The sequence below is a fragment of the Frieseomelitta varia genome, unplaced genomic scaffold, assembly GCF_011392965.1.
Source record: "Frieseomelitta varia isolate USP_RPSP 00005682 unplaced genomic scaffold, Fvar_1.2 scaffold_267, whole genome shotgun sequence".
In the NCBI taxonomy this organism is placed as follows: Eukaryota; Metazoa; Arthropoda; class Insecta; order Hymenoptera; family Apidae; genus Frieseomelitta; species Frieseomelitta varia.
The window spans coordinates 94,542-113,804 of NW_025109998.1; the positions used below are offsets into that span (position 1 = coordinate 94,542).

The 19,263-nt window shown below is 38.8% G+C and overlaps 4 protein-coding genes across 12 annotated transcripts; 2 read left to right on the top strand and 2 right to left on the bottom strand.

Moving 5' to 3' along the window:
• The first annotated feature begins 598 nt into the window (after nucleotides 1-598).
• LOC122528893 lies at nucleotides 599-4,183 on the top strand. Of its 2 annotated transcripts, XR_006306684.1 has the most exons (3): nucleotides 599-1,792; nucleotides 1,886-2,262; nucleotides 2,346-4,183. XR_006306684.1 is itself a non-coding variant. In XM_043654509.1 (2 exons), exons 1-2 carry the CDS (start codon nucleotides 2,045-2,047, stop codon nucleotides 2,636-2,638), a joined length of 366 nt encoding a protein of 121 aa, XP_043510444.1. In that variant the 5' UTR covers nucleotides 1,826-2,044; the 3' UTR covers nucleotides 2,639-4,183. The 2 variants fall into 2 exon arrangements, 1 of the variants encoding a protein (XP_043510444.1); XM_043654509.1 differs by lacking the exon at nucleotides 599-1,792 and having other exon boundaries at nucleotides 1,826-2,262; nucleotides 2,491-4,183.
• Nucleotides 4,184-4,423: 240 nt separating this feature from the next.
• LOC122528883 (sorting nexin-13-like) lies at nucleotides 4,424-10,365 on the bottom strand. Of its 3 annotated transcripts, none has more exons than XM_043654487.1 (10): nucleotides 10,199-10,365; nucleotides 9,450-9,562; nucleotides 9,265-9,364; nucleotides 9,107-9,193; nucleotides 8,888-9,012; nucleotides 8,255-8,816; nucleotides 6,613-8,178; nucleotides 6,210-6,398; nucleotides 5,885-6,099; nucleotides 4,424-5,810 (listed from the first exon to the last, which is right to left on the bottom strand). In XM_043654487.1, the coding sequence occupies exons 2-10, from the start codon at nucleotides 9,560-9,562 to the stop codon at nucleotides 5,480-5,482; spliced, it is 3,288 nt and encodes a 1,095-aa protein (XP_043510422.1). In that variant the 5' UTR covers nucleotides 10,199-10,365; the 3' UTR covers nucleotides 4,424-5,479. The 3 variants fall into 3 exon arrangements, with proteins under 3 accessions (XP_043510422.1, XP_043510423.1, XP_043510424.1); XM_043654488.1 differs by lacking the exon at nucleotides 10,199-10,365 and adding an exon at nucleotides 9,697-10,172; XM_043654489.1 differs by lacking the exon at nucleotides 6,210-6,398.
• An 857-nt stretch (nucleotides 10,366-11,222) lies between these two features.
• On the top strand, nucleotides 11,223-13,468 carry LOC122528884 (the record flags this gene model as incomplete). The annotated part of the gene is made up of 1 exon (XM_043654490.1): nucleotides 11,223-13,468. A coding segment is annotated over one exon (2,112 nt), but the record flags the coding sequence as incomplete, so codon positions are not given.
• A 407-nt stretch (nucleotides 13,469-13,875) lies between these two features.
• Nucleotides 13,876-18,962, bottom strand: LOC122528908 (leucine-rich repeat flightless-interacting protein 2). Of its 6 annotated transcripts, XM_043654531.1 has the most exons (10): nucleotides 18,529-18,962; nucleotides 17,488-18,197; nucleotides 17,224-17,412; nucleotides 16,553-16,679; nucleotides 16,345-16,484; nucleotides 16,003-16,266; nucleotides 15,774-15,915; nucleotides 15,572-15,697; nucleotides 15,268-15,482; nucleotides 13,876-15,195 (listed from the first exon to the last, which is right to left on the bottom strand). In XM_043654531.1, the coding sequence occupies exons 3-10, from the start codon at nucleotides 17,305-17,307 to the stop codon at nucleotides 15,085-15,087; spliced, it is 1,209 nt and encodes a 402-aa protein (XP_043510466.1). In that variant the 5' UTR covers nucleotides 17,308-17,412; nucleotides 17,488-18,197; nucleotides 18,529-18,962; the 3' UTR covers nucleotides 13,876-15,084. The 6 variants fall into 6 exon arrangements, with proteins under 6 accessions (XP_043510466.1, XP_043510467.1, XP_043510470.1 ...); XM_043654532.1 differs by lacking the exon at nucleotides 17,488-18,197; XM_043654535.1 differs by lacking the exon at nucleotides 17,224-17,412 and having other exon boundaries at nucleotides 17,577-18,197; nucleotides 18,529-18,960.
• Between the last annotated feature and the right edge of the window lie 301 nt (nucleotides 18,963-19,263).

A 19,263-nucleotide genomic window follows, 5' to 3' on the forward strand; every position in this document is an offset into this window, starting at 1 on the left:
ACCCTCGAATCTTTGTCATGCAATACAAATTACTGTATCTGCGACTCCACGATGCCACTTATGGGGATTAAGGTAGCTGAAGTGACGACGAAGCTGAAAGTCAGGTTTTCTTCGGTTGGTTAAGAAGAGAGGCGAAGATTTTTCTAAGAGAATAGTGTTTCCTTTTTTTTCTGTTAACGAGGTATAATTTCCGCGATGCGGAATCGCAGAAACTCGATCTGATTTTTCATCGTTTCTTTTTCTTCTTTTCTTTCAGAGGAACGCCGCCGTGGGCGCTCCCCGAAGTGCGACGACCTTCGCGCTGCGAAGAACTAGGATAAACCAGTGGTCTGCATGTCTCTTTGGACGTACGGAGTAAGCTAATCCGGCTGCATATCATGTTTGCAGCCCCTTTAAACGATACTGATACGCCTTAGTCGCGAAAGTCGTATGTCCCGAGCCTCAGGCGTGTTTCTTCATCTCTTCGCTTAGGAATTCTCGTGCTCGTCGCGCTCGTCGCGTCCAGAAAGATGCGAACGAGGAATTTGGGAATTTTAGACAAACGTGAGTTTTACTATTGATTCACCACAAGCAACAACAGGTGTTCAGAGTGGTTTTTAATGACAATCAGGAATTTTCTAGGACGAGAGACGGTTGTCCAACGACAATAGGAAACATGGTTACCAGCAATTTCTAGAATTAACCAACATCTAGGGGTGGAAACGCAGTTGAAAATAGGCCAGTAGACCGCGGGCAGATGCTCTCGCCGAAGCTATTTCTCCGTGCACGCAGGTGTTTCTACGACTGTCGTCCAACTTCCACCCTTCCATCGGACATGGACGCATCCCCCTGCGTCGACTTTGTGATTCCACCCCTGCTAGATGCTATAATTTCTCTCGCGTATCGGTTGAAAGGGGAGGCCGCGAGATTAGAATTGAATTTGGACACTGGAATTGGTTCTGGAACGTTCGTCAACGTTCATTTTATTGATAAAATAGTCAGTCTTTGAAAACCAATTGTTCTGAAAAATTTCTGATAAATTTTCCGATTACAGATTCGAAGAGGAAAGTGTTTGATTTTATTGTAGACAAGAAGAAGAAAAAATAGGGAATTTTTATTTCTACCAAACCGTAGAACGATGAAGAATAATATTGCACGTTCTGTTCTCTGTGGAAAGAATAGAGGAAGCGGGATTCGCGAGAAGAATTCTTTGACGGTGGACCAATAGCCACCCCACGCAGATGGTCTCCCCCGTAAAAAGCGGCTCTACCATCGTGCTCCAACCGAGATATCGATCCAAGTTCCTATCTCACCCTCGATCGAACCGCGTTCCGAAAATTTCTTTCATAGCGCGTATATCCTCCCTTCTAATTACTATTCTCCAGAATTATTAACGGATTAATGGTGGTGATCGGGGCTTCCTTCCGCGACAAGTGGAGACAAGTCGTCGTGGAGGCGGCTCCATTTGTTGCTCTTCTACCAGAGATCCAGTAAATCGACTAGCTTTTCTATTCGGTTCGCGGCATATTACTGTTTGTTTATTTTAAGTCCCAGGCGTATCTTGTTTCGGAACCAGACCCAGCTGACCGCAACCTGGCATCGTTTTCTCGTTTTATTCTCTTGCGTTACGCGTCAACCTGGTGTCGGTGGCGCGAATTAAGCGAGAAAAATCGATGCCGTGAAGCGGATGCACGCAGTTTCCAGAACGATCGGCTCGATTTTTCTTTTTTCTTTTTTTTTTGGAATTAAACAAACGTTCAACGTCCTCAAATCTTCTCGATCCATTTACACGAGGCCATCTTTGTCTTTTCATGTGAATACAATTTGTCGAAAATTCACGAACGATTTATTGGAAATCTTCTTTTCTGAATTACCAAAACTTAATTGAGATCTTTTTCATTTTCAGGTGCAAGGTTGCAGAGATTGTTTTTGTTCTACTGAAAAGTGAAGTTGCTGAGCGTGAAGCTGCTCGAATTGGAAAGAATCGGAGGAATTTCTATGGATGTGTGCAACAGGTTGGGTTAAAAATAATTAATCGATGAATAATTGGAATTAACGAGCGGAGATGATGATCGATGGTTTTGCAGAAACACGACACGACAATAGAATTTCAAATGCATCTGGACGCCTCACGTTGCTAGCCTTGCATCGAAATCCCCGAGCCACCCCCAACGCGAAGGAAAAAAGCGACGCTCGCGGATATCTTCCTAGCGAAATATTCGACGCGCAGAATACAATATTCGATAGAAAAAAAGGATCGAACGTCTTTCATAATAATCTCAGGTAAAGAGACAAGAAACTCATTTGCGTTAATCCAGCTAAAGACAACTTCAGCTTCCAGTTCTGTAATTTGCAATTTTTGTTAGTGTGAACTCCAGAAGGGAAAGTAAAAGGGAAAAAAAGTATAAAAGAATCATCGAACGTTGACAAACGTCGCAAAATTAAGAATCAAGAAAGATCGCTCCTCCAACATTTCCAACAATCAAACGTGATAACTCGTAAATTTTACAGATCCCAAAAACCTGAAACTGAAGTTTACCTGAAGTTACTGAAGCTGTTGGTATCCCAGCAGGATGCTGTTGTTCTTGTCAGACGCTGTTCAGAGTGCGAGGGAGAACCTGCCGCTATCCACCACTGTAAACACCAGCACATGCACTGAGGAGGTTCCAGCCCTCCGAGTATATATCGATATCGATATCAATTTGCAAAATCGAATGACGAACGCGGGATCACCGGCGATCGCGCACTGGAGGTAGCCCGCGGACGAGTTTGACGCCGACGCATTTGACGGAGACCGTCGATGCTAACCCCCTCCCCTCCGCCAGCTCCGTGGCATGTGGAACTGTCATAGATCCCGGAAACGCTCGGCAGGGAAAGCGCGGAAGGGCGCGGAAAAATTCGCGAATGGAAGTGAAACGAAGAGTTGAAAGACAGGCGAGAATGGGCGACGTTGGGAAGAGCCATGAAAGTTCGCAACGAGCATGGGACTCTGGACACGACTGATCGAGTGACCGAGGGGGTAGCATTGTAAGAATACCCCTCCTCGTGCGCTTGTATAGAATTACGTGTGTTGATCGCGCATACAGCTCTCTCCGTCCCCTTGGTTCGCGGCAAAAGGGAGCACGAAGGGAGAAGAGTGGCTCTCCGTTCTCCCTTCCCCTCTGTTGCCTCTCCTACAGCCTTTCACCGTGCGTATACCCACCCCTGCGTACCCCTGCCCCCCGGCCCCCCCTTCGAGGCGTCCTCTCTCGCGTGCGTGAATCATGCATATCGATTTTCTTTCGTTAGTACGTCGTTCGGTAGTCGTTGCCCGGCTGTGTGTACGCCTCTGACGATGCGTTTCCCCTCTTCTTTCGCGCGCGGCGAGAGAGAGAGCCTGGGGGCCGACTGCCGCTCTGGAACCCCTTCTGAAAATGCGCTAGACGCGCCACCGCCGCCGATTCTTTTCGCCACAATGGATAGAGGAGGTTCGTTTTTAGCGGCTTGGTGGCTGAACCCACGATCTGGATATAGAAGTTCCGGGTTCGACGCTGGGGAAGGATGTAGTTCTTAATAGGGGGGGGGGTTAAGAGGTTCCTCCAACCTCGTCCGCGGGAATAGTCTGTACCAAAAGTAGAAGGGACACTCGGAAAAATTGGAAATTCTTAGAGACAGTAGTGGCGAAGCTGTGAAAAAAAAGAGAGAGAGAGAAGCAAGCGTTGAGTGGAGATTGATCCAAGTCTATTTTTAGATATTTAAGACTGTCGTCATTGCAGAAATTGAGAGGAAGAATTTGAGGAAGAAAGCAAAGGATGAAGAGGTCGATGAATGGAAAAAAAATTTGTAGGGACTAAAATGGCCCGGTCTGGCCTGACCCCCTTCCTCGGACGCTGAAAGCCCTTAGAGAGCCCCCCTTTTTTTTGCTCGAGCAAAATGTCCCCGTATGAGGCGAAACAACGATGAGACGATGCTCTTGTACCCGGTCCCCTCTCTTTTTTTTCTAATATACTCCCTCTAATCGCGCAGCAGCAGGCCTTTGGTAATAAAGTTTCTTTGTTTTTGCTCACTCCTTTCTCTCTTCTTGTCGCAAGTTCCCTCGCTATTATTAATGACCACGGTCAATCGATTCGCAGTAATTAACCAGTTTCATTGTCGCCGGCTTTTGAAACACGAATCCACTTAATTTCTGTAATTTCTTGGAAAAACTTGGAAACTTTCGGCTTTGCGCCAGAGATCTTATTCTTTTCTTTCAACTTTGTTTCATGAAAAATTGTTTATATTTATTCTCTGGAAAATATTAACTTTTATTCTTCCTGGTCAAATTGAAAATTGTATACGTTCAAAGAAAAATCTTATTCTTATTTTTAGACATATATGAATTTTTCATGTCTTTTTGAGAATTAGTAAAGATTTATTTTTTTTTTAAATGGGAAGGAAGACAGGGATATGAGAAGAGAGTAAATAGTATCGATTTATAAACAATTCCTTTAATAATAAGTAAACAGTGACAGATATGGCGCTTCAACACGATAGAAATAACGTTTATGTATATATACAATTGTACGACATTTACAACAATCTTACACTGCCGTTAAGAATAATTACATTCGTCAACGACAGGGGAATTAAATTAAAATCTTACAAATTTATAGTCTCCGAAAGAGATTCTCCAAAGAGATTCGAAATAAATAGAAACTTCGTTTTTTTTTTTTTTTTATTTTTATCCCCCTTGCTACGTTGTGGGCTTTAAAATGGCACGATATATTGAAAATGTATTTTGGCGAATTAAGTATATATTTTCGCGACGGCTCGTATGCTAAAGAATAACACCGCCATGAAAAAAGTTGGTCTTCTAGTACACGTGTAAAAAGTGTTCCGTTATGAAGTACATCGTTAAAATGCAAATTGGAATGCATAATGTTCTTAAATACGCGTGTATCTACGAGATAATCGAAATGTTTCAGCGAAACATTCGATTAAAGTGCTCGAATTAATTCATGTAAATTGTTTATTAGATTTATTTGGCCACTGGATTACTGCTCTTATTTTATCCCAATATATATATTACTAGAAATTGAGATTATGGTTTACAAACCTTTTTTTTTCTCTATAGAATTTTCAAATTGTTCCCAGTTTGAAAAACGATTTTTCTACTTCCATACGTTTTCCTTTCATTTATTGCAACGAAATTGGTTGCTCGGGATAATAATGTATATGATCACTTTAGTCCTAACGAGTTTTTAGGTAATCTTCCGCTTGAGCATCGGTTGAAATACGTCCTTTGTATTTTACAATTCAACTAGGCTTGAGTATTGGTTCCTCTAATATCCTTCGTAGAATACGCATTCGTCAATTTCTATTTTCGTTTATAGTTCGTGAGAAATCAAGTTCCCCCACAGTTTCCCCACGTTTCACTTTTCTGTTCAAGATCTTTGGTGCAGACAGCATTCGATAAAAAAAAAGAGAGAGAGATTCGTAGGCGTTCTGAATTCCGAGAAACACTAAATAAAATTATCAGATCTTAAGTTCTCTGAAAGTTTCTATGTTGCACCCTTGGTGAAATCGAGTAGAGCTTCCGGAAAATGTCTACCAAGTTGTTCTGGGGAAACAGAGTCTCGACAATTCCTTCTAGGAGCACATACAGAAGTCTTCTGTTAAGCACAGGTCGCTGGAACAATTCGAACACTCTCAGGAGACCTCTCCTAGTTGTTTCACTACCTATGATATGTTTCAATTCATCTGAAAGACATGACAGAAGTGCCACCTTGGCTGCCACTCTTGTCCTGTTTTTCATTTCAGCGTCCCTCGGTGGTTTCTTCTCGGCTTTGATTCCATTCGGCCAGAAACTATTCCTACAATATTCGCATGATTAGTTAAATAACAATTAACTAATTGATTCCACGTGGCAAAATGTAAGTTCACGTACTTAAATAACTTTAAATATCCAGCTACTCTGGCTGGACTTGTTAGTAAGGAAACGTATTCGACTATTCTTCGATTTACTATATCGCCAAACATAGTGCGAATGATCTGCCTGAGTAACGTGATTATTCTTCGTCTGAGCCACTGATTTCTTACTTTTAGGTCGAAAATTTCATCCATCAACAGTAGCATTATTCGTAAAGGAATGTTGTCGTCGGTCTGAAATAAAAAGAAGTTAAAATATACTACTTAAATATCACGTGATCATTATATGTGTGTGTGTATATATATTCATTTATAAAGCAAAAGAAAGAAAAAAAAATAACTACCTCCACGTCCAGACTAGCACTAACTTTGGTGTTCTCATAGAAGGCGTTAGGTTTTTTTGGATTGCCAAAGAATTTACTTATATTGTCCATAACTTCATCTACTGTATTCAGCATATTATCCGGCATAGTTTTCACTGCCTGAGTTACTGTTTTCATTGACGTTTTCAACGGGTTCATCAGAGTATCTATCTGTATTAAATCGAGGATTAAGTATCTTGTATAATCCTCTTACCTGTATATACAGAGTGTACCAGGCAAACAAAACTCTTTAAACAGAACATCATGCATTGAATTACCGTCGCCAATTATTGGAAAATTCTTACATTCTTCTCTATTTTCAACTGATCGAAAGATACAGTTTGTCTCAGTTGCCTAAAACACGCTGTACAATTATTATAATTACCGTTTTGGATATCTGTCCGCCCGTGACGCCTTTGTCGTAATCTCCTTGCTCCAGAAAGCTCAATAACAAATTCTGTAGACCCATGTGTCCCTCGACGACAGTTGGTTTTGTTAATTGATGCAGCCAGGCATTCAACATCAACATTCTTCTTTCCAAAACTGTTCTTTCCATGTTATGAAAAGCTTTCTTCGCTGGAAAAGGAATTTTCGCTAGGTCGTAATATTTTTCCTTGATCTTCTGATGAAGATTGTAGAAATCAGAGTATCTTCTATAAATGTGCCACTTCTCCTGATAACCCGAGTCGTAATTCTTAGTCACGGCTACTGCGTAAATTCCGTAAGTTTTCCCGCGATCATTGACTATCCCAGTTTCGATAATTTTGGCAGTAATTTCGAATTTTCCCTGTTGTAGCTTCTTAATGGCATTCTGATCGTAAGTATTTTCATCCAATTTAACAAATTGCTCTGCATTCGATTCCAGATAGAAAGAGATGTCCTTGCCTTCGCTAATGTGGTCTGTATCGATGCTGGCCGCTTTCCTCATGCTTTTCATAGTCTTAACGTTGATGGTAGAATCAGACTCGGTTGATTTGTCCTCATTTGGCTCCACAATACTAGCCAAACTCGTCGAAGAGCTAGACTTCTCTTTGCTATCTTTCAATTCAGCTGGTTTAGCGTCCTCTGATTTGTACATCTCAGACATCTCGTCCAGCGTCTCCAATTCGTTATTCGTACTCGACAAGCTAATACTATCCAAAGATTTCGTGTCCTCTTCAGACGTTGGATCTTTCAGGAGATCTAATTCTGCAAGAAGCTTTACGTAAGCCATGGACCTTTTGAAACCTGGTAGAAATCGATCTTCGTTCTGTAATTTTTCGTAACAGCAAGATCTGAGATCGTCGAACCACGTCTCTTTCACAGGTTCAGTTCTTATTCTAGTCAACAAAGTCTTTACCAAGGCATCATCCAACTGCAACTTAGGGGATGCCTTGTCGCTGAGATATTGCTGGTAAATTTTGGTGGCTGCCTCCTTCAAATTTTCTAGATCTGTGTTTTTGCGCTTAGTGCCCACGAGAGCAGGGGTCGCTTGGGCCACGTGTAGCTTTTGCAATTCGATGTTCGATATCTGTTGCTCCGCCGATACTCTCCAGCCATAGATATTCAGGTAAAAGAACAGGTACGATTCTGCATTTATGGAGGTCATGTAGTCGATGAAGTAACTTAAGGCGATATTGTTTTTCAGTAGCTCATCTAGAGGTAAATTCACTAACTTCTGCCCGGGTATTAGCAGCCTGTTCCAATCGGGCTGAGTACCGATTCCGTCGGTCTCCGACTCCAGCCCCTCCTGCATTCCGATAATTCTGGTTTCTAAGATTTTTTTCACATAAAGTAAACTATTCAATTGTTGTTTCACCGATAGGTCATCCTCCCCTCCAGAATCCTTGGAACGAAGATGAGCTATTTCTTTACAAACTATATTCTTTGTCGCCGTCAATTCGTCTAAGCTATCGGTTACTCTGATCACCGTTAAAAACACGTCACTAGGTAAGCCACCTTCCTTAGCGCACTAAAAAATGCAAAATTATAAGAGGCATAATTTCCCCCCTATTCTGGTATTCATGGTGAACTTGTAATACACTTACCAGCCATATACACGCCTGATTAATATAATCAGGATCAGAGAATAAATCCAACAATGGTTTGATAATCACGTTCACTAACAACTCCCTCAATATAAATCTCACAGTCAGGCAATCAAAGTCTCCCTTTGGCAATACGAGATACAACAGAATTTCCGATATTTCTCCCAGAAATTCGAGTTCCTGGATGCTGTTAGTGCATACTAGATCCCTGCAGATTAGATTGTTCTCCATCTGCACCTCTAGATCGAAAAATATTTTCTCCAACGACTCCTCTTCTTTCTCTTCGTTGCTCTCGATTGGCTCAGTGAGAGAAGACAAATTGGGAATGTAGAACTTGGACTGAGAATACCAAGACACGTCTGTCTCGCTTTTATTCCGTCTATGTGTGGGTGTCTTCTTAGGTGTGCCGCTGGAGGTGCTCGAGCTTGCACTACCTTTCTGCAGTTTCTTCGACCGAAGTTGCTTTGTCCTCGCTCTTGCCTGTCGATACAGTCTAACGTGGGAAGCTGCATCGTCCACGAGGCGCGTAGTTAAATATGGTATCCAGTCCACACCTTTCACTCTAATTTAAAAAAAGAAAAGGAAAGAAACTAATGTAAAAAAGACGCATCAAACTATATGCGTTTTACGTACCGATTTGCAATGTTGATGGCTATTTTCTGAGCAGTATCTCGAACGGAATATATAAATTCCTCGTCGTCTGTAATAATGCTGTACCATGGTTCCACATAATCTCTGATAACGAAATCTAATATTTCCTACACAAGAAGTCGCAAATCGTACGTTACTCTTACTATTTCACGTTGGACTACGTATATAAAAGCAATAAAAATTTTTATATCGTCTATGTACTTGCAGGGACTCGTCAATAATGCGGCTGCCGGTGATCCTCCTATCTAAAGTAAAAGTCATCTTCTGGTTGGACAGATCTAGAATATACTGAAAGAAGAAGCAGAGTTTAAGCAGGCTCAAGAAAATTGACCCAGTTATACTCTGCAATATTTACTCACCTGCCGTAACTTTTCAGTCTTCTTGTTTAAGTCTTCCCTTTCAGATTTAACTGCATTGTCGACATTCGCGCCATATGTTCTATATATACACGTGAAAATTCTGCAACAAGAGATAGATGGATAAAAACATTGATTATCCCAATATATCTCGATATTGAAACATCAAATGGCTGTTTGGATCATACCCTAAAATTAAGGCTAGCAGACAGACAAACAGCTTTGCTATCATTCCAATCCCAACAACATACACGAGTACAGCAGCCGCAACTCCAAGAAGCCCATATAGTGGAACGTTCATCTGCAAAAAGTCGCAGTTGCTTAAACGATAACAGATAGAGAACACACTGCAAAAAAGAATAAGGCTGCAAGATGTTGAAACAAAGTTTAACGACAACTTCTGACTCAAGATAATCAAATATAAATATACATTACTGGAAATTTCCTACTCGATGGTCTTTATCAGCGATTAAGCGTAAAGTATAGCTTTCCTCGAGCATTATCGCGAGATTGAGTTTTCACGAGTGAATTTTCACGAATTCTTGTCTAGCCACGTCAGGCTTCACCCAAGCATTTTCTCTTATTTCACAGTTTGACAGTTTTTCAAATCAAACTGATACCAATGTCATATTCGTGATTGTGATTGTCACATTGACGTTTCCATCGCGGGTCGGAAGTCGAAGTTGTGTAAATAGACAGGAGGACGGGCAGAGTGACAGGAGCTCGCCAAGAAGGATCTTAAACAATGGAAATCTCACGGAATAAGTGCAATTCCGATGGAAATATCTCGGGAAAATTGTTTGATCAATCAGTGCGTACTCGATGAAGAATTTGCGCACGTTGGAACAGAAATAAACGTTGACGAAACAATATGTTCCGTCTGCTACGTTCGATCGTTGCACATACGCGCGCGCGCGCGCCATTCTTGAGCCCCTACCTTTGGATTCCCGGATAAACGGTTCTGTGCATGCAGCTACGCACATATTGCGGTCCTCGTACGATTCATCGCACGAAACTGGTCAGCTAATCAACAGTTTATTTACATCTTTGCAGGTGAACATTAATCCAGCAAATACATCCGACGACATGTCTGATTAATTCCGTATGCGGATGTTAGAGGCGCTTTTGCGCGCTAACTTTACATGCCACACGTCCCATATATTGTTTGATTTTTTACAATTTTCAGTGACTCCTGAATTTTATCTTCCCATAAAAATATTTTATATATATATATATATATACATGTTCTATATATATATTAAATTATATAAAATATTTTACAATTTTATTGACATTATAACAAAACGCAATGTGTCTGTTATATGATTGTATTAGTTAGACCTAAAACTAATTTGAAAATAATTATTACGAATATATACTCAATAGAATGTTAGTATATAATGTTAAGTATGCTAACAAATGTAACTTATTAATATAATGAATATAATACTGATAGATGTGACGAGTGAAAGTGATTCAAACCGCAGTTATTTGTATTTTCGCTCGCAGAAACAATCCTGCGCATTTGAATGCGCAGTTATCGCACTTAACGGCGCGTTTCTATGATAAATTAATCGCTATACCAACCTTGAACATACAGTAACCAATACAATTCCTAGGGAAATGATAGTGATGTTTAGTTTTCATGTTGTGCGTATGTTATTTCTAGGACGGTTTGAAAATTTCAAAATCAAATCCGTCAACGTATACGTTGACCAGTTGTCGGTATTTTCTGTGCTTGAAAAGACAATATTCTGAAGAGAAGAGTGTTTTTTGTGTAATCAATTATTGACAGAATTGCGAAAGGCTTGCTTGAGAAACTATAAAGGTACCTATAAACCATACCGATAAACATATTGTATAAAAATGATATAATATTTGAAGTAATATTTTGTTTACCTTTACGTTTTTCTTTGCAGATTATGTTTAAATATCTTCCGACTCGTAACAGCTTGCTGTAATACTTCATTAAATATCTGATTCATAAGTTTTTTGACGTGATGGACAATTGTTGCGCACCACAGTGGGCAGATTTTACACGCAGCCCGCAAATTTTTTCCGACGATTATTTCGAGATAGAACACGAAGTGCATAAACCCCAAATGTATTTTAAATATTCATCCAATTTATCCTCGTGCAATCAAGAAAATAGAAACGAACAATCTGTCAATGAAACAAAATTTGATGACAGTTTAGAATCAGGGACCTCTGTATGTTCTAGCGTAGTGTATTTTATACCTCATGACAATAAAAATCATGCTGTGGTGCAAATTACGAACAATGAACCTCGCAAAGAGTTAAAGCTAGATGAGAAGTCCAGTAAGATTCATGAAACATGGAGCGTATCAATAACAGAGCTAACGTCTGCTTTTAAGGTAACGCCAACAGAAAGAAAAGTTAAAAGGATAATACCCAAGAAGAGTAGAAAAGATATGTCAGAGGCAATGTCCTCATTGAGAGATACTTTTGTCAATGATGTGAAGAAAACAAACAATCCACAAACTATATTTGTGAAGAATAAACATGAATCAACAGTGAAATCAAAAGTCGATGTTTGTTCAAAAGATAATCCTTCAGATCGAAGATTATCATACAAAATTGTAAGAGTTCCAAAAACACAACACAATGCACTTAATACAAAACAATACCCAGTTAGTAAACCAAAGGTACTTACTTGTCAGTATCGCAGAACGAGCTTAATAAAAAAACGTTCGAATCAGTTTGTAAGTTTAGCAGAAGCAATTTCCAAGTTCCAAACTGAAACGCCTGAAAGATTTCGTACTCTTAATAACAGAACTATGAAACCTGGTCCATTAATGAAGTTAAAACAATCACCACTGAAGCTCACTTATCCAGTTTCTCCTGCACTGAGGTGCAAACAGAGAATAAGAACAGCTAATGCTTTGAATCAGCAAGAGAGGGAGAAATTGGAGCTTGAAAATATGAAGAAACGTCAAATTAAAGCGAATCCCGTACCAGTTAATATATTAAAGGGCCCGACATTATTAAAAAAAGTGCCTAAAAAACCAGCTACAATTACGGAAGAGTTTCATTTAACTCAATCTAAAAAAATACATCACACAACAAATCCATCTGTAAACATACGACAGAATATGAATGCTAAGGAACATCAAAAAACTGTATCTACTAGTTCTTCAAGTGTTTCTTGTAAAAAGGCAAATAGTTTTGAATCTGAGGTAAAGGCTGCTGTGAGAGACGAATTTGAATTTCGCAATAAGGAGTTTCAATTGAAGAAACAAGAAAAACTGAGAAATTTATGTGTTCAGGAAAGTGATAAAATTAAGACGCAGTTCCATGCGAGACCTGCTCCAAAATTTTCAAAGTCAACAAGTGCAGTTAAAGACCAGAAACAGAAAAGAAATGTTATTACACATTCATCTAGTTTAGAAGAAAGAAACAGATTTGTTGCTAAAAAGAACGAAAACTGTCCTGGACCTGTTAAACAATTTGAAAGGCTGGGAACTACTAAAATACTCAATACCAATTCTATTCCATGTTTTATTCGTGGTTCAGAGAAAGAAAATATACGAAACAAAGGATATAGTTCCAAGGCACTTGAAACAAGACAAACAAAAAGTTTCAGTGACGGAGAGAATAAACAGTCTCGTATTATAAACAATACTATAGCATGTTTAAGCACAAAGAAGAAACAGACAGTAAACCAGCAAACTGTGAATCGCCGTGATAAACTTCAAAATGAAATTTGTATGCCTTTCATAGATATTAAGAATAAAAAATTAAATGATGCCCAGAATAAGGTTGATAAGCTTAAAGTGAATATGAAAAAAAAAGTTCAAGAGAGAAACGAATTCGATGACATGATAAAGAAAAGGGAGCAAGAATTCAAAGCAAAGAAATTACAGGAAGAGAAATGCAGATTGTTAGAACAAAAAATGGAAAAATTGAAGTTGCGCAAAATGACAGAAGTGAAAGCTAAACCAATGCCAATTTATAAACCTATGGTTATTGCAAAATCAACCAAGCCTGTAACCAATCCACAAAGTCCTGCACTGGGAATCAGAAACAAAGCAAAGAGCGTTTGTCAATTTTAATCAACATACAAAATACAAGTTAATTATATAATGACTATATGTAAGTAATATGATATATGTTAGATAACATTTCTTTTCTATGTAAAAAATATTCAACTTTTACTATAAGTATCATAATAAAGTAATTTTTTAACGAAAAATGGTGCAATCAAGTTCTAAATATTAATGAAAAATTGCATTTCTTTTTGTCGTATGCAATCTAAAACTGAAAACTTTTTGCGCGTTTAAATAATTTTAAAAAAAAGCATCGATTAAAAAGAAAATGGAAAGATCTATACATATTTATACTTAGAAACGACAATTTAATCTCATTAAATATGTAATAATTCGTTATATATTCGACGTTATGACTAGTGATAGCTGAATACGATACAAGTAAGGTCTTTTATTTTGATCTTTTCAGGTTGTTTGATTATTTTTAAGATGTAGCCCTTAGTGACAGGGATGTAAATGATTGTTGTAGTATTTTTTTTTTTTTTTGTATCACATAAAATATATAAATATATATATAATAATAAATTTATATACCAAGAATATTATATAGCTTCAACAACATAGTTTAATTTATTTCGAATGTACAAAGACCACACTATCATACATCTACTTTCTTTTACATCGCATCAGTCAGAAGAATAAAAAGTATCAGTTCTGAATACAATTCAATTGATTAGAAATACTATTGTTAAAAACTTGAACACCATCATTGATTCAGACATATAATCGGCAAAATTTTTTCTTTTGTCAATTTTAGATGTTCTAGTGAAATTTTTTTTTTATCTTTATCGCGTTCTATTCAGTATACAAATGCTAACATCGATGTTTTAGATACGTGAGGTATGATATAAAAAATTAAAAACTTTATCAAGATTCCATAGTAGACGATCGATAGTAGAAAATGAATATCGTAGGCTGGTTGCATCCATTCGAAATTCTAGCTTTAACTATAACACGTTTCTCGTAGGAGTTATAAATATCTTGTATCTTCAGAAATATCGTTTATAAATTATTCGATGTAACACAAAAATTACACTTATCGACGTACGCTCTGTTTTAAGTGACTCGTATATCATAAATTATAGTAAACAATTATTATACGGTTAATTACCTTCAAGTTTCTATAGAAGTTGTTGCAACGAACAAAAACTAAAATAATATGAAAGATCGTGCCTCAAAAAATAAAGGCAGAGAAAATATTCAATTGCATTTATAATACACGAGTCAGAATATTTTTTCCTTTAAATAATACACATGTTACGAATCGATTTCACAACTGTTTGCAAAATTCACGAAAACATATTCGGTGTTCGAAATGCATTGAAAAAATTGTTATTTCTTTTTCTTCATTTTTTTTCTCTTTTTGTTATTTTACTAGGAAATGCAGGAAGTAATTGTTAGTGTTAAAAAAAAAAAAAGAAAATGGAAGAAAAGAACGTGTTGAATATAAAACAACGATCTCTTTTCACAGCAGTTTAGCGTATAATTAAAGTATAGGATCCCCAAAGACCATTGCATGGTAGTGGTTATTTTGGGATGCTATACTTTTGTATGCGATATTTTACAATTAAAAATCAATTAAAATCGTGGTAAAATCCGCGCAACGATCACTACTATATGTACGTGCTCCGTTCGCATAAATTATATTTCAATGCGTTAAGTAGTATCTTGTGTTGTGTGAGGCAACATCGGCACACGATTCTCAATGAATTGAAAAATGGCAGACTCATTGTACAGATCCCAAAAAATCGTCCCGTCAAAGCTCCTTTAACAGGGCGGATTTCGCGTTTTTAAGCTTATCCAATCGCCTTTGTAAATGAGAGTTTGCTGTTTCCAATTCTTCCACGCGACCTTGAGTTTCCCTGACCTGTAAGAAAATGATTATTTTCAATTCATTTGGCACACATGTTCAAATGCAAAGCGCAGAACTTCTACTTACTTCTCTTTGTAATTTTCTCTTTTCTACTTTCAATTCATCCTCCGCTTTTTCAGATGCCTCCGCTGCCGACTTGTAACGTATTACTTGACTTTCTAGCCTGGCTACGGTGGCTTGCAAAGTGGACATGTCCTGTTCAGCTTTTTGAAGCTTGAACTTGTAATCGGCCAGAAGCTTGTTTGCTTCTCGTTGCACATCTTCAGAGTCTGATAAACAGCCTAGAAAAGATAGTTATCGCGTTCAAAAAAGATAAAAAAAATTTTACATTTCTAGGACCAGCGTATTTTGCAATGCCTTGCAGGCATACCTAATACTGAACCAGGTGATTTTTCGGACCTAATACGATTTCTTGTCTCCTCTAGTTCCAGTCTGAGATGTCGTATCTCATCTTGCAATTCTTTTTTTTCAGAAGCAAATTTTCTCAGTCGGACATCTATAATTTATCATAAAACACCCTGTTATATATCCTCTTACTTTTAAAAAATACTTCGTCTTCTATAATTGCATACCTAGCGAACCCTTTCCAGCGTTTTGCAATAATTCTGCTGCTTCTGCACTGACTAGTACTCTTCGTCTTGGGCGTGGGCCATTTTCAATTTCGGTATCTTCGTTTTCACTTCCCTCATCGTCGATAATAACTAAACCGTTTTCCTAAAGTAATTTCATTCAGTTTTGAATTATAAAGCTACGGACGACAAACGGCATATCTGTATCTGTTTAAATTTGCTATTTACTTACTTGTATAAGCGTATCTCTTTCTACTAGTTGTGCATGGCATACGTCTAACTCGTCTTTCAATGTTTGACTGAGTCTTTTCAACTGTTCGGACTCCCGATTCTTCTCTCTAAGCTCCCTACGAAGTTGTGCAACCGTTTCTTCCAATTCTTCCAATTTATCTTTCAATAAATCGACTTGATAAGCATACGAAGATTTTTCATTGTCTAACTGAGCATTGGCTATCATCGCCTTTCTAAATTTTTCCTCGAATTCTTTCAATTCTAACTGCAAAGGAATAATTCAAACTTTTAAGTGATATTTTACATTTGTAATATAAATTTCAAGATAAAAAGATGTTAGTACCCTGAGATCTCTGCTTAGGCCAGCATCCTCCAGTGAATCTTCAGAAGATCTCCGACTGGATTGGAAATTATTAGAATTCGTAAGGAGACGCGACGTCCTTACAGAGTCGGGAGTCACTCTCATCGTTCTATTCACGTCGGCTGAAAAATCGATAGCAAGGCATTTTACTTCGTTTCTTTCATTCGAGTCGAACTTTTCAAATAAATACCTGAACACATGTCGTAAACCCTATCTGCATTCTCCTCCGCCTCTTTTTGTTGCCTTTCTAACTCCCGCATTCGTATTTCTCTAGCTTCCGCTCTTGCCTGTCTTCTGGCGGCTAATCTAGCTTCTGCCTGAAAGTATGTACGGAAAATCCATCCTGTTACCAAAAACATAGTTTCACATTCAATTTATTATTAACACATCGACACATGATATAGAAACACTGTCATAAATGTTAGATACCATGACATTTATTAGAGTTTATATAACAATAACATGCAAGATCCAATATCACTTTGGATCAACAGATACTTACTTTAATTTAGCCACAATCAAAAGGTACATCAATTAAATTAACAATGCATAGTATAATGAATGCATAGCACATACAATATCTCACTCACGTATGACTTACTAATGTACTAACTGTTTACGTTTAAAGATAAACTTATCAAGGAAGATATAACTTCACTTGTTACAAGCATGCACACAATTATGTACCGAAGGTCAGCAACACTTATAGCAACACTTATAGCAACATTTACTAATACCATTACTTGTCAAATATAGTTCTTACAGAATACAACAAATTTGAAATTCTTGACGTTGACCTTTTTTTGTTTTATTTTGGCAAATATCATCCCATGCTGCTCTCATAAAATAATCAAGCCATACCTCCTTGGCTATCTGATCCAGAGCCTGATCCTCTGCTGAATGTCGTGCGGTTGTCCGCCTACGTCCAGCTATAGCAGACTCCATTTTTCAGTATTCAGTGACTTAGTATCAGTACTTTGCTCAAGTATCAGGCAGACTTGTGCTAAGTGGATCCACGTCCTTCACCGTATAAGAAGACAAACCACCACACTAAAGGACAAAGGGACAATAGGCTAGAGCTAGAAATATGTGAGCGTGACTTTAAAAAAAGCATAATTAACGTACGCATTACGACCAAAAGAAGAAATGGGTGAATGACGTTTGCAACGCGACCAGACATAAACGAAGCGTTAAAACGTTAAAACATTGCACACTCAAGAACTTATTTCAAACGGCAACTCATTCTGATAACGTTCTCAGCCTTTGTCGGGGGCAATTTAGCTGCGCTGTAGATTGTTGGTAATTACGCATTATGAAAAAAAAAAAAAAAAATATGATTTGTACGTGGTGAACGGCGAGAATAATTGGGACGGTTATCAGTTCGAATATTTGAAACGGCTCGAGGGAGAGTCGATGAAAATCGACGAAATCTCGGAAAACATGCGAGAACCGGGGATTAGGTTCTTCGAGGCTTGAATCTACCGGAGGGGAAGCTTTGTACTTTTTCTTTTTTCGCGAGTTATAGGTTAACAGTGCCCGGCGACATGTGAGGGCACGTTCGAAATAGAACCGTAAAAAAAGTATCTGGCACAGGTGGAACACAGTTTCTTTTCGCCAGTTCCGACGTTACAACGTTCTCACGCTAAGAATAACAACGACACAGTCTTCTTCAGGACGGTCTGATCGTGCGTTCATTCGGATCACCGTTTTTTACCGTGGTGGTAACGCGACAAACACGACTCGCCCACAAGAGAAAAGATCGCGTTTGCCGATCGGATATCATTGAGGACGACATCGACGAACGAATCACGGAGGGGACACAGGATCACACGGATCTAGAACAAAAACGACGTAAAGAATCTGGCAATCTCGAGCTGAGTAACGTTCGACGATATATATTAAATAGACATGCACACCCACACATCACGTCAGGCCAAATACATGCAAATAAGACCTTACTGTAGTCGTCGATCGTCTTTTTCTCTCTCTCTCTCTCTCTCTCCCTCTTTCTTTCTCTCTCTGTCCGTCTGTCCGTCTTTCTTTCTCTCTCTCTCTCTCTCTCTCTCTGTCTCTTTCCCTCTTTCGATTTCTTTTCTTTTCCTTTTTTTTTCTCCTACGCAATTTCTTAACAAACGTTAAAAATCCCAAAGGTATAAAGGAACTTACGATGCGAGGAACGCTGTCAGCCAGCGGATAGGCGCATTTTTCCCTCAAAGATTCGCCGCACGCGAAAATAAACCGCGGAGGACACTATAAATACAATCGATGAAAATCGGACGAACGAGCCACGATGACCATCTGCGGCCAGGGAATTAACACAATGCGGTTCCCGTACGGTCTCGGGGCCGATCACCGTCTCGTGGAACGATCCGCCGATTATCGGTGCGAACTGCGCTCACGCGAGCTCCCGCGGACGAAACCTTTTTCTACCTCCTACTGGCGAGAGCTCGTGAAAACAGTGCGTACAGCCGCACTTAAATATAGCGGAAGACACATTTTTCGATCGACTGACCAGAACGGCGATGCATGCGAATGCAAAAGCGCACTGTGCGCCGCGCCTCGAACAACCGAAATTGGTGGAGTCATCTGTGCACCGCAGTGCCAACGCCGTTGCTCGTCATCGGCAATACAGTCCCTTGCAAATCGTAATCATCGCTTATCTTCCAACGATGATTACCTGGGATTGCTTGGGCTGATACGTGAAAGATAAAATCCTATTCACACACGGTTGGTGGGATAAATTTAATCTTATCTTTTGTATGTACATATGTGTGTACCGTGCGACGCGCCTTTAAATGACTGAACTTACGCATATCAAATAAACATTTGGAGTTGCGTAAAAGAAAAAGCGATCCGAAAGGTTTTCCGATATAAAGATTTTGGTTTAAATTCTTTTTATAA